General features: G+C 39.2%; 1 protein-coding gene across 1 annotated transcript; it reads left to right on the top strand.

Annotated features, from left to right (window-relative positions):
• The first annotated feature begins 440 nt into the window (after positions 1-440).
• Positions 441-11,681, top strand: crsp7 (cofactor required for Sp1 transcriptional activation, subunit 7). Its single transcript, XM_060875951.1, has 3 exons — positions 441-715; positions 7,539-7,613; positions 8,469-11,681. Exons 1-3 carry the CDS (start codon positions 644-646, stop codon positions 10,068-10,070), a joined length of 1,749 nt encoding a protein of 582 aa, XP_060731934.1. The 5' UTR covers positions 441-643; the 3' UTR covers positions 10,071-11,681.
• The last annotated feature ends 2,758 nt before the right edge of the window (positions 11,682-14,439 follow it).

The following is a 14,439-nucleotide window of genomic DNA, read 5'->3' on the forward strand; positions in this document are numbered from 1 at the left end:
CATGTACACTAGTTACACTACATGTATACTACAGTAACACTACAGTTACGCTACATGTACACTACACTACAGTTACACTACAGTAACACTACAGTTACACTACAGTTACACTACACTACATGTACACTACAGTTACACTACAGTAACACTACAGTTACACTACACTACATGTACACTAGTTACACTACAGTAACACTACAGTTACACTACAGTAACACTACATGTACACTACACTAACACTACAGTTACACTACAGTAACACTACATGTACACTACAGTTACACTACAGTTACACTACATGTACACTACACTACATGTACACTACAACCTACGCCATTTGGAACACTGAACGTAGCGTTACGTCGAGCGGATAGTTATGCGCACGCGTTTACGTGATGACGTTTTATCGCCCCGAGTTCCCATAATGCATTGAGGAGACGTTTAGATCCCCAGCACTAGAGCAGATCAGGAGGCGCTTCACCGCTATGAAGGCAGAACAAACGCCGTGTGGTGACTCGTGTTTATTCGCTGTAATGCTGTGAGTTGTTGAGCGATCAGCCATAAGGAACATGCGGATAGGACACGTGTCGGAGACCCAGACAGAGCTGTAGTTCCTGCAGTATAAACACTTCCCCCGGCGGCAATGACACCGGCCTCCGCAACCCCGCAGCTGATGAGAGACAAGCTGCTGCAGGCCATCGACAGCCACAGCAATGTGAGTAGCTCGCTCGCTAACGAGCAGCTGGTTATAACCGTTAATGGTCTTTATTTTAATTCAGTAACAAACGTTTAGTTTCCCTTTAACTGTCCGCTTCAGTTACCGACGCGTTTATTGTGCTGTAAAGCTGCTGTTAGCCGCTAACTGTTAGCACAAGTTTAGCTTTAAAGTTAGCCACAAGAAGCACTTTTATTAACACGGTCACTTTTGTGCTGAATAACGAGTTAAGTACTTTGTTGTGTTTTTACATTAACATTAATATTGTTGATGAACATAAAGTTTGACAGTAATTAGCATTAGCTAAAGCTCAGCTAAGTCACACGGAGCTACAGCAAGGTTGCAGGTCAGCAGTTAGCTGCTAATGTACAGTAACATAGTCTAGTTATAAAGTCAAACATTCAATTTAATGTTATAAAGTTAATAAACATTAAGTCCTATGTGTGTAAAGAAGGACATTAATGCCAGCTGGTCGTGTTGCTTTCCTTCACATGGAGATAACAAGTTCAAGCTAAGTGATTCTGAGCAGCTCGTTTTTAAACATTATTTAAACAAATACTTTTTTCCTGACTTTCGTTGTCGAACGTTTCTAACACCGAGTCCTGTCAGGCTGTGTTGTTTATGGCAATAATTTATAGCAATATTATGTACTGTTATGTTTTGACACCCAGCTGTTCTGTAATGTAGCACAATACTGAAGTGTTTAAAGAAAAACACCTGTAGTTACTCACCCTAACCCTTGGGTTAGACAAGTGTGTGTTTGTGTGTGTATTTATTTATATATATATATATATATATATATATATATATATATATATATATATATATATATATATAAAATGATTTCTGTATATAGTTGTATACATTGAGTTAAAATAAATCTACTTACAGATTTTTCACAACAGCCTACATCTGGATTTGTTATTGCTTAAAATGTTCCCAGTTAATCTTAACCCTTATACATGTAAATTTTGTATCTAAGTCATCTTCTGTACAATCAACTTTATTCTGGATCATAACCTCCAAATACAGACGAGCAGTGGGAATACACCCTGGATGGGTTAGAGCGGCACACACAGACACACACACCTAGGGATTATTTGTTATAATTGATCTATTTGGGATGTCGAAGCAAACTGGAGAACATGTGAAACTCCAACAATTGTATCTTGGGATCAGACTGGAGCCCTGAAGCTATGACATGGCAATGCTACCTGCTGTTCTTCCTTAATATACTACTACTAATAATAGAAATAATACTAATTATTATAACACTTATTGTGTGAAAGCTATTTATATACCTTGCATTACATTGCTGTATGTAGTTTCACAATGCTGATCAGGAATGTCAACCACTAGTGACTTGTCCTATTCACACTGAGGGTCTCATCAGAACCTCATTCTGCTTCATTATGAAATTCAGTTTTCACCAGCTATGTTAGTGGTGTGTAAAGAATAATAATCCAGCTGTAAAATCCATACAATTCATGCAAGCTCACATTTTCTATGCTGTAATCTCACATTATGCTGTTCACTATAAAATCTAAACCTTCAAAGTTGTCATGATCATCCAACCTGTATCTGCATAATATTCGTCTTTACACCAACATGGTAAACGAAATAAACATACCAGTTATGCATTGTCTCTCTGCCCCACTGTCTCCTGTCACATTTTTTGCTGAATGAGTTTGTACAGCTGTGGACTAATCAACGAGGGTTTAAGATTGGCAATGTGAACATAATCTTGTATCGCATTTAATACATTAAAAAGATATTATGATACATACAGGGGAAAAAATACAAGATGACTTGTCTGAGCTACACCTTAGTAAAGATTTGTTGTACTTAACCTCATCTTTTAGTTGCACTGATGCCTTTTCTGTGTCAGTGTTGTGGGGAGATTCTTGTTGTAATGCTCCTCTATGCTTGTTTTTGTTATAGTGCAAAAGTTGCCCTTGTGACATTGACAGAAAAGATGATCTAGGAAAATGTCTATCAATAGATGTTTTTCTGTCATTCTACTGTATATATCACCATATAGCACAGCCCTAGCTCAAGCACAAGTGAGACTTTTTATCTCGGTTCCTGTGTAGTGTAGGGTTGCTGAATTATGTAGACTTTTTTGGATGCCTTCATGTGATCTCAACCCCACTAGTATACTTTTAAGATGACGTGAAAGTCTGACTAGCTGCCAGACTTTCACGTCATCTTAAGGGTATACTAGTGGGGTTGAGGTCAGGGCTCTGTACATGCAGTGACATGGTTCATGGAGCTCACTTTGTGGATTGCCGTGTTTTTGGTGAAGGGAAATTGTAATTCTACAGCATATATTCCAAAGGCATTCAGTACAGTTGTGTGCTTTACACTTTGTGGGAACGGTACAGACAGCTGTGATGCTTAGATGTCTGAAACACTTGGCCATACAGTGTACTGTTAAACTACCTAGCTTGCTCTTCTAAATAGGACAGTAGTAGCTCAGTGGTTAAAATGTTTGGAGTCCTGATCAAACTGATCCATGCTTCAACAATGATGGGCCTTTGATGAAGGCCCTTAATTTTCAACCGCTTAGTTGCATGAATAAGATAATTGTAAGTTGCTTTGGATTAGGTGTATGTCAAATGCCATGAATGTTAAAGTAATAGATTAACTAACTCGGAGCTGAATGTAATTAATTTATTAACAGCCTGTAAAGTAAATTTAGTTAAACTGCATGTTTGAACAGTATGTCCTTAATTCCCAAAGTTACAGTATGTGAAATACAACCTCTGTGAACAGGATAGATTTTAAAAGGATCTGCTAGTAAAGATCAGAGAATGAATGTATATTTCCTGCCAGTATTTTTACTGTTCCTGATCAGGATAATCAAATAACTGCTTCAGGCCCCAGTATTCAAATCCTGAACTCACTGTTTGGTTATACCCTACTTTTTCATGAAGTCTGTGGCATTGTACATGAATAGCAATAATCGAATACAGAGTACAGCTCTGTCATGATGTACAGGTCAGGCCTGGTGTATACATCTGTGTGTGTATGTGTGATCATGTGCAAGTGACTGTATAGAAGTCTACCTTTGTGTCCATTCGGGTGCAGGAAATGTTATCATCCATCTTTAGTAACTGCTTTATACTGTCTTTCCCTGAGAAAGGTGTGTGTGTGTGTGAAGCCACGTTCTCACATTTTAGTTTCAGAACATCTTTTAAAGGCATGACACTGCAGCTGACTGCAACTTAATTCTTCCGGAAAGGGGCAGTTTGTGGTGATTTTAATTTTTAATTAAGCTCAACCGACAAATGATGGAAGTGTAGTGAAAGACTTGTATTTGGCTTTGGTAGCTGTTACTTTTGCTTCTTGCTTACAGTCTGTGTGGACTTTGACCTGAAAATTCACAAGCCTCATTCTTGGGAACCAATAGAAAACAAGAGACTGGGACTGTGCTGTCGTAGGTTTAAATTAAAAAAAAAGGGGGGGGGGGGTGTTCCTGTTTATTCAATAGTGGTTACACACAACATTTGCCTTGCCCTTTTTTACTGTTGCTTGCCGCACAATAATAAATCAGCCAATAGGTTCCAAATGTTGCTTATTCTATTAATTGTTTTTAACAGGAATTTGTGATAATATACAGGTGCTGAATATCATCAAAAAGTTGATTTTATTTCACTAATTCCATTCAGAAAGTGAAACTTGTATATTATATTCATTCATTACACACAGACTGATATTTCAAATGTTTTCCTTTTGATTTTGATGATTATAACTGACAACTAAGGAAAATCCCAAATTCAGTATCCCAGAAAATTAGAATATGACTTAAGACCAATACAAAGAAAGGATTTTTAGAAATCTGGGCCAAATGAAAAGTATGAGCATGTACAGCACTCAATACTTAGTTGGGGCTCCTTTTGCCTGAATTACTGCAGCAATGCGATGTGGCATGGAGTCGATCAGTCTGTGGCACTGCTCAGGTGTTGATGAGAGCCCAGGTTGCTCTGATAGTGGCCTTCAGCTGTTCTGCATTGTTGGGTCTGGCATATCGCATCTTCGTCTTCACAATACCCCATAGATTTTCTATGAGGTTAAGGTCAAGTGAGTTTGATACCATGGTCCTTAAACCAGGTACTGGTAGCTTTGGCACTGTGTGCAGGTGCCAAGTCCTGTTGGAACATGAAATCTGCATCTCCATAAAGTTGGTCAGCAGCAGGAAGCATGAAGTGCTCTAAAACCTCCTGGTTATACGGCTGCGTTGACCTTGGACCTCAGAAAACACAGTGAACCAACACCAGCAGATGACATGGCTGATGACTGGCTGTGGAAACTTTACATTGAACCTCAAGCAACGTGGATTGTGTGCCTCTCCTCTCTTCCTCCAGACTCTGGGGCCCTGATTTCCAAAGGAAATGCAAAATATACTTTCATCAGAGAACATAACTTTGGACCACTCAGCACCAGTCCAGTCATTTTTGTCTTTAGCCCAGGCGAGATGCTTCTGACGCTGTCTGTGCACTTCATGCTTCCTGCTGCTGAAATTTATGGAGATGCCGATTTCATTTCCCAACAGGACTTAGCACCTGCACACAGTGCCAAAGCTACCAGTTACCTGGTTTAAGGACCATGGGATCCCGTCTTGGAACTCTGCCATGCAGGCTATTTTTGCCCAGTCTCTTTCTTATGGTGGAGTCATGAACACTGACCTTAACTGAGGCAAGTGAGGCCTGCAGTTCTTTGGATGTTGTTGTGGGGTCTTTTGTGACATCTTGGATGAGTCGTTGCTGCTCTTGGGGTAATTTTGGTTGGCCGGCGACTCCTGGGAGGGTTCACCACTGTTCCATGTTTTGGCTATTTGTATATAACGGCTCTCACTGTGGTTCACTGGAGTCCCAAAGCTTTAGAAATGGCTTTATAACCTTTTCCAGACTGATAGATCTCAATTACTTTTTTTCACATTTGTTCCTGAATTTCTTTGGACCTCAGCATGATGTGTAGCTTTTGAGGATCTTTTGGTCTACTTCACTTTGTCAGTCAGGTCTTATTTAAGTGATTTCTTGATAGTGAACAGGTGTGGCAGTAATCAGGCCTGGGTGTGGCTAGAGAAATTAAACTCAGGTGTGATAAACCACAGTTATGTTATGTTTTAACGGGGGGCAAACACTTTTTCACACAGGGTCATGTTGGGTTTGATTTTGTTTTCCCTTAATAATAAAAACCTTCATGTAAAAACTGCATGTTGTGTTTACTTGTTATCTTTGACTAATATTTAAATTTGTTTGATCTGAAACAAAGTGTGGCAAACATGCAAAAAATAAAAAAAAATCAGGAAGGGGCCAACACTTTTTCACACCACTGTGTGTGTATATATAATCACTTACCGTATTGTTTGCAAGTTTGGCGTAAATGTGTGCTCGGTCACTAGATTTGTTACTAGGCAACCATTTTTTAATTAAAGTTACACAAGAGGTCTGAAAGAAATTTCAAAATCCGCAACGCTGCTAATAAATTTTACATTGGCACAAAAAGAATGTACATTGTTTATAATGTGTGTTGATTAATTTTGTTATTAACAGAGAGTTTAAACTCTCAGGACTAGTTTTACATCTAAACTGATTAGGTTTATGACTAATTCAATGTGGTTATTTCTGTGACCAATTAATCAGTTCATGACATTACTTGTGTGACAAAAGCACATTTACAGATTTAAGTGGGAATAAAATCAAAGTTGACCTCAATTTGTAATCTTGGGGAAAATCTTATGTTCTAGAAAGAAATTCAGGTGCCAAAAGTAGAGAAATCAATCTATAAAGAAATCCAATTAAATGCCAATTTTTGTAGAAAAGAAATCTCAATAAAAAAGATGTATTATTGTATTTACTAATTTAGTTTGATGCCAAATCAAGCCATGCAGCAGAAACCCATCTGCACTTATATATGGGGTTTTACAATAGCCAAGAGAGGCATCCCAGAAAAGCTAGAGCAGTGTGTCAGTGTGACTAGCCTGATAAATATTATTTAATATATTAAATAAAAAAAATATTTTATTAAATCTACACTGTTTTTCCCACCTAAAAGCATTTCAACACCACCTTCAGTCTCTGCCATCTCTGATGATGATCCATATTTTGGAGATCTATAGTGACTGTGCTTTGCTTTAACATGTTAGTTAAGAGCTGCTAGATCAGCTTTAAAGTTCATTGGCTTAGATTTTACATGTCTGTGGAACAGTACTGGAGCAACACCAACTGATCATGGTGAGTGCTGGCCTGGTGATCCAGATTCACCAGAGGTGTTTATTTGGGTTTAGATCCAACATCATTTCTGATAAACAGGTCAAATGTATTATTGGATGTTCACAAGGCACTAGGATGTACCATGGCAGTTATATCAGTAAATACGCTTTTTTTCTTTCATGATTGTTAAATAGAAATCATTACAGTACTTTGTTAATTAGCTCTAAATAAGCTAATAATAATGTTACTGTTTGTGCAACAGTAACATTTATATATTGCATAATACAACAGCAATGGGGGAAAGTGCATATTTTGTTAAAATGTGACTCTCTGTCCAGATATTGCAGGTAGTGCCTCACTTTTAATCATGTAATGTTTTTACATAAATTGCATAAATGGGGTAAAATTGTCACTGGTATAACCTCAGGATTTTGAGATGACAGACTAAGTGTTTTGCATCATAGTTTATCACGTACTGTATACATGCCACAGAGCATGTAGTAATGGTAGGATCTCACTGAATCTTTTAGGAAATTGCCATCATCTGTCTGTCTATCCCAGCATTTTAATAAACAATTGACATGATGCTCTGTTCTCCCCTACAGATATGTAACATTGTTGCAGTCCTTGATGTTATCACCAATTTGGAGAAATATCCAATCACTAAAGAAGCACTTGAGGTTGGTATATTCCTCACTGGCCTTTGAGAGAACTGCTGGTGAAACATTTAGTTATGTGACTGAACTGCAAACCATATGATGAGATGTTTTTCAAAGTCGTAATAATAAAAGGAACGCATGGCATTATTGTCAGCTATTCAGGCACCGGGGACGACTGACTGTGAAGATGAAATGGTATTTACGCTAACGGTCATGACGAATCATTGTCATTCACTAGTTTTTTTTTGTGTTTTTGTTGTTCTTGAACAAGAGAACAGATAAAATGATCTAATAGGATTGGTCTAAATGCCTTGTGTGCTTGCCTGTTGAATACTGAATCCATATTTGAACAGTGCCATTTATTTCTAATCACTTTTACTCAATGTGGTCATGTTGAATATGATTGTCACATTTGTTTAACTATAAAAGTATCCTGAAAGCAGCTGTGCATACATGAATAACTTCAAGAACATTTGTGGATACTGTAAATTTTTGCATGTTGTGTGTGTGTGTGTATATACAGATGTGTGTCTTGCTATCTGAGTCCTGGGCTATACATTGTGTAACGTTTTTAACGCTCATTCCTCTACAGTTTATGGTTTCAGGCTTTTTACATTCATTTGTTACAGTTTGGGTATTATTGGTAAAATGGCAGAAAGCCTGTTTGTTTGTTTGTTTTCAATCATTGGATGAATAATTCTTCCCTGACCAATATTAATCTGTACATCATTTCATCTGATCAGAACCAGAAACATCACTTTTGTTATATTTGTAATCGTGGCTAACATTGTAACGACAGTCTTATTTATACTCTTGCCAAATGCCATGAAATACTACTGGTCAGTTGTATTAATTTAATATATTTTTTTAATGCAGGAAACTCGCTTGGGAAAGATTATTAATGATGTCAGGAAGAAGACAAAAGATGAAGACCTTGCTAAACGTGCCAAGAAACTCCTTCGAAGCTGGCAGAAACTGATTGAGCCCAGCCAAAATGATGCTTCTTCTCGAGGAGTGCCAGGAACCCCAGGCTCAGCCAATGGCAGTTCTCATCCGTGCCGAACAGACACACCTCCAGCTGTTCCCCCACCTAGCATAAAGTCTCCAGAACTTAAGAACAGAAATGATGTTCACAACACTTACTCAGCTACAGCGGAAAAGTCTCGAAACCGAAAACACAGGGGGGACCAAAGGGATGGTCCTCATCCGCCCTCTAAAATGCACAAAACATTATCTTTTGGACACACGCTTTCCTCCACTCCTCCATCAAATGGATTTAGTGGCAGCCCGGAGACTTTTCTAGAAAGACAGGACAATGCACCTTCTGATAGAAATTGCCCAGAGCATCTTGACAATGACAAACAAAACAAAATCCCTGTAAATGCTGTTAAGCCTCATCCAAGTTCTCCAGGGCTTACCAGACTGCCCAGCACTTCATCCTTACTCAAAACATCAGTGTTACAGCAGCAATCAAGAGCAGAAGGAGATGGAGGTGACAAACACTTAATCAGTAGTCCACAATTCTCATTAAGTCCACATACTGTAGCTCGTGAGTCGGTGGCTAAAAGGTCTTCAACTTATGCATCAAAAGGGACTCTGTTGAGCCCATCTCATAATTCTGCCCAAGTGCCCTCTCTTTTGCCTTTAACCTCCCCAAATAAAATGTCTCATGCTGACGGCCGTCTAACTGTAGACCTAGAGGACTCGGTTCCCTTCAACAGACCTATTGAGAGAACCTCTGAATCCCTTCTTAACAGTACAGCTAAGGAGCCTTCAGAACTGTCCAGGCACAATTTCTCACCCGAGCTTCCTAAAACTGGGACAGAAAGTGCAACCTTGAACAAAAAAAGAAAGAAGTACAGGTCTAGAGACTACATGGTAAATCTTCAAGGCCAGTCCTCAGAGGACAGGACAAAGCCTGTGCGCTTAAAAGAGCGCAGATTGACTTTTGACCCAGTGACAGGACAAATCAAACCTCTCACTCCAAAGGAATCTCACCAGGAGGAGGAATGCCAGGGACCACCAGTTTTAGAGCCTGTGAGGATTGAGACCCCCCAACAGAAGCCACCTACAACTGCTCAAAACCCTTTTCAGCAAACAAACTGGAAAGAGCTGTCCAGGAACGAGATCATTCAGTCCTACCTTAGTCTTCAGAGCAACGTTTTGACTTCCTCTGGAGCTCAAACTCACGGCGCACACTTTTTCATGACCGAGTATTTGAAACAAGAGGAAAACGCTGTTCGAGAATTAAGGAAGACTCACGTTTTAGTCCCGAGCGGCTCGACCGATGAACTACCGGGTGCAAGTCGAGAGGTGACGCACGAGGACCTTCATAGAATAGACAAAGAGCACTGGCCAGGAGTTAATGGCTGTTATGACACCAAGGGAACATGGTATGATTGGACAGATTGTATATCTTTGGATTGTCATGGTGATGAGACCAAATTAAATATTCTGCCATATGTCTGCCTAGACTGAAAAAACAGCTTTGATGGCTTTTGGTTTTCATTGCCCCCACTGTGAGTTTAAAACAAATGTGTCAGACCTTCTTTATATTCAGTACTGAAGTTTTCTGATACATGGAGTGAAATGGGGGCTCTTTGGTTTTCTTAAATAAAAAGCTAATTAAAATAGATGTCCTGTTTGTAATGTGCTGCTACCAACAAATATTTGCAAACTAGATTTGTAAGTGTTGGCTCAGTCAGAGTACCTGGGCCAGTTATTGCACAGCGTGTATAGGAGTCTGAGCACTAAACAGTGCAGGTTGGAAAGCAAGTCAGAAACTTGTTTGGCAGTTACAAAAAAAAAAAAAAAAAAGCTTTGTGACTTAAAGAATAAATTATACTTTTTTTTTTATCATGTATGCATCTATTTATTTGACTTAATCATTTTTCCTACCAGGAGGTTTATCTGCCAAGATGTGTGAATATCTAAGGCTTTTCATCACTTTTTTTTTTTCTTCCTTATCCCCTTTTTATTTGCGATGGACATGCGGTTTGTAAATGTTGTCTGTCTCGTGCTATAGAATGCAGCCACCAACATTCCATGTTACATTTGTTCTGAGTTGATTCTGCGCATGTGAAGAGAAGCAAATCTATTTTTAGATCGACATCTTGATTAGGGTTTAATGGAAGTATAATAAATATATTTGCTTAGATCATTATACAGATCAAAGAAATATAGGTTTATTGCACTTCATGCCACAGTTGAAGAGTTGCAGCAGAGCTTCTGTGTCTCTTATTTAAAAAAAAAAAAAAAAATTTGTTCAAATGCTGGAAATGAACTTGTTACCATTCCGTCAGAAGATGTTTGCCTTATTGGACACAACAATTTCAAGAGCCTTTGGGAATTTATAGCTTTTTTTTTAAATACTGTTTTCAGCCCCGTTTTCTCTCTCTCTCTCTTGCGCGCTCTCTCTCTCTCTCTCTCTCGCGCTCTCTCTCTTGCGCGCTCTCTCTCTCTCTCGCTCTCTCTCTCTCTCTCTCTCGCTCTCTCTCTCGCGCTCTCTCTCTCTCTCTCTCACTTGCGCTCTCTCTCGCTCACACGCTCACTCACTCACTCTCTCTCTCTCTCTCTCTCTCACACACACACACACGCAGACAGTGAATGTGCATTATCTGCATGTCTGTACATAGTTCTTTCTGTCCATGTAAAATGTGTTTGTTTAGTGAGAGGTGATTCTTTGTTTTGAAGATCTTTCACATGCATCAATCTGTCAGTAAATTTAAGATGTAAATGCTGAGTGCAGTATAATTACACGGTATCCCCAATTTTCTTTATATTAAATCTGGTTTGTTTCATTTTCATAATGTTTTGTTAAGGCAGTTAAAGTCATTTTGCTGCTGACTTGCAAACACTGTGTGCTCTGCTACTTTCGTACCAATGTGCCTTTAATGTGTAAAATGATAAAAAAAAGGATAAGGGAAAAAAAAGAAATTGGAATGGCTTCAGCTAGCTTAACTTGAAAAGTACAACATATTTCTTAATACCATGTCCGATATTGCAGGGATACACATTGTTTTTGAAGCAATGAGCTCAACCCTTGTTTAGGGTATCATGAATCTGCAATAAAACCAGATGGCAAACTATTCTGATCAGTTGGTTGATCAATAATTTTTGTTCAGTGTTCAACATGACTCGTTTGTTCAAAATAAATGATTTAATTGAACCTTTTCCATTTTGGTAGTTTCTGTTAGTAACCACTAAATCTGTTGCTTTCAGTTCTGTTGCAGAATGAAGTCTTTGTTTTTTAGAGCAGGTTTTAGACACATCACCCTGCTGTGGATGAAATGTATCCTTACTACAGTTTTGTTTTGTTTTTTTGTTTTTTTTTAAATAGACGTTAGTTTTTGATCAGTATTTGATCTTTTCGATGCTGTTCCATGGTTTCCAGCTAGTACTGTGTTGATGCATCTCTTTTTACCGCATGCACTTCATTTTGGTTATTAGGGACTTTTATATGATTCTACACAAATTTCTGCTGTCTGTTCAAGTCTTCAAATTGGTTGGATTTTCTGAAACTGGTCAGAAACTGTTGTAAGAGCCTGAATGAAGGTGGCAGGAGGGTGAGGGATGCGTGGGGTCTTGTGTGGGTCAGATGTTTTTACTGACTTCTGACAAGCTATTCACATCATCTAAAGAGAAATATTTTATGCTCAGCTGCCTATGCATTGAGCACAGTTGTTTATAGATGCAGTCAAATCCATCCAAATTTATAATAGAACACTTGCACAAACTCTGTGCCAAACTATAATAAGATTAGACTCCCTTGAGCTACTGTATACCATTCAAACAGAAAATCTTTCTCTGTGATCTGCCCCTGTTGTGCCCCACTGGTTCAACTCTCTGAATGTTGACATAAATTTACCCCTGTCTATGATGATGCTCTTTACCCTTTTATACCACACTATATAAGAGATTTATGATCATCTGCAAAGTTTGGTGGGTGTTTTTGGATTATGAAAGCTTTATCACAATAAATGTGCCATATACATATGAAACTATGATTTTATAGACCCTTTTGTAAGGGAATAATATCACATAAAATGGAATATTGCAGGCAGATGAATAACATGCTACAACTTAAATATGAAAAATCTAGTTAACCAGGGGGACTTTACTGCAAAAAATGTTTCCCTTGGTCATGGAGGACTTCAATGCCACAAATATTTTCCTTGGCCACAAGTTTAGAGCCTCATTTCTGCTGCCCTAATTACTAACTGATTCATTCTGACTTTACAGTGTGTCCATAGGTGAGGATAGGGACATGGATTGACCTGTAAGCACAAAGCTTCTTGGAACTGATTCATTCGTCAATCTCGCACATCGTTTCCCCCCCTCATTCATTAATAATGATTCCACACGGGATCGGTCGAGACCCGGCTTAACAACGACTGCCACCAGCACTGTTAACCTATAGGGTGCTACTGTTGGTTGAGGGAGGAGAGGAGGGCGAAGGGTTCGCAGGCAGAGAGAGGAGAGGAAACGCAGGAGTATAGGTCTGAGAATAGGGACTCTTAATTTTGGTACTTTGGCAGGAAAAGATTGAGAGAAGGAAGGTAGATATACTGTGTATGCAGGAGACCAGTGTGGAAGGGGAGCAAGATATGTAGTATTGGTGGGGGATACAAACTTTTATTATGTTGTGGATAGGAAGAGAAATGGGATAGCAGGAATCGCTGTGGACAATGATGCTTGTGATCTGTAGTGAGAGTAGTGCGCAGGTTGGAGGAACACCTTGAAAGGTGGAGGTCTGCTTTGGAAAGAAAAGGAATGAAAGTCAGACGTAGTAAGACAATACATGTGTATGAACAAAGTACGACAGTGAGGTTACAGGGGGCTGAGGTCAAGAAGGTGCAGGAGTTTTTGGGGTCAATCATCTTTACTGTGACGTTGAGTGTGGAAAAGAGGTGAAGTGGTGAGTACAGGCAGGTTGGAGAGGGTGGAGAAAAGCGTCAGGAGTGTTGTGAGAGTGTCAGTAAGAATCAATGGAAATGTGTAGAAGACAGTAGTGAGAGCAGCTCTGCTGTATGGGTTAGAGACTAGCAGTGAGGAAAAGACATGAGGAAGAGATGGAGGTAGCAGAGATGAGGATGTTGGGGTTCACTTTAGGAGTGACGAGGATGGACAGGATTAGGAACAAGCACATCAGAGGGGCAGCTCAGGTTGGCTGTTTTGGGGACAAGGACATGGAGACTAGATTGAGGCGGTTTGGACATGTACAGAGGAGGGAGATGATTATATTGGTAGAAGGATGTTTGAGATGGAGCTGCCAGGTAAGAGGTCAAAAGGAAGCACAAAGAGGAGATGTATGGATGTGTTAACTGAGGACATGAAGGTAACTGGTGCAAGAGTAGAGGATGATGAGGATAGAGTTAGGTGTGAACATGGCAACCTCTAACAGGAACAGCAGAAAGATGATAATTTATATATAATGATCCCAAGGTACTACCCACATGTACAGGATAGGCTGCTTCCCTCAATTACAGGGAGAGAACCATGGCCTCAGATGTGGAAGTGCTGATTGTCACCTTAGGTTAAATAATTAGGATTTTACATTTTAACCTTCCTGCCCGTACTGGAGCCCTCTCCAACCTTGACCACATCATCATCTTGCATCCATGAAAACAACCCTAACCCATGATGGAGTTTAAACTGTTTTAGACTTGAAACCAGTAAAGCAGATCTAACACTAACTGTATTCAAATACAGATTAGATAAATCCATATACCCTGTAATCTCATGACAAATGACATGGCACGGCACGTGATCGTACACGTTCCCTAAATCTGCAGAGCACCTATAGTCTAGATACTACTATGATCCCATGAATAGCTATATAAAAAGG

Source organism: Tachysurus vachellii, chromosome 1 (genome assembly GCF_030014155.1).
Source record: "Tachysurus vachellii isolate PV-2020 chromosome 1, HZAU_Pvac_v1, whole genome shotgun sequence".
In the NCBI taxonomy this organism is placed as follows: domain Eukaryota; kingdom Metazoa; phylum Chordata; class Actinopteri; order Siluriformes; family Bagridae; genus Tachysurus; species Tachysurus vachellii.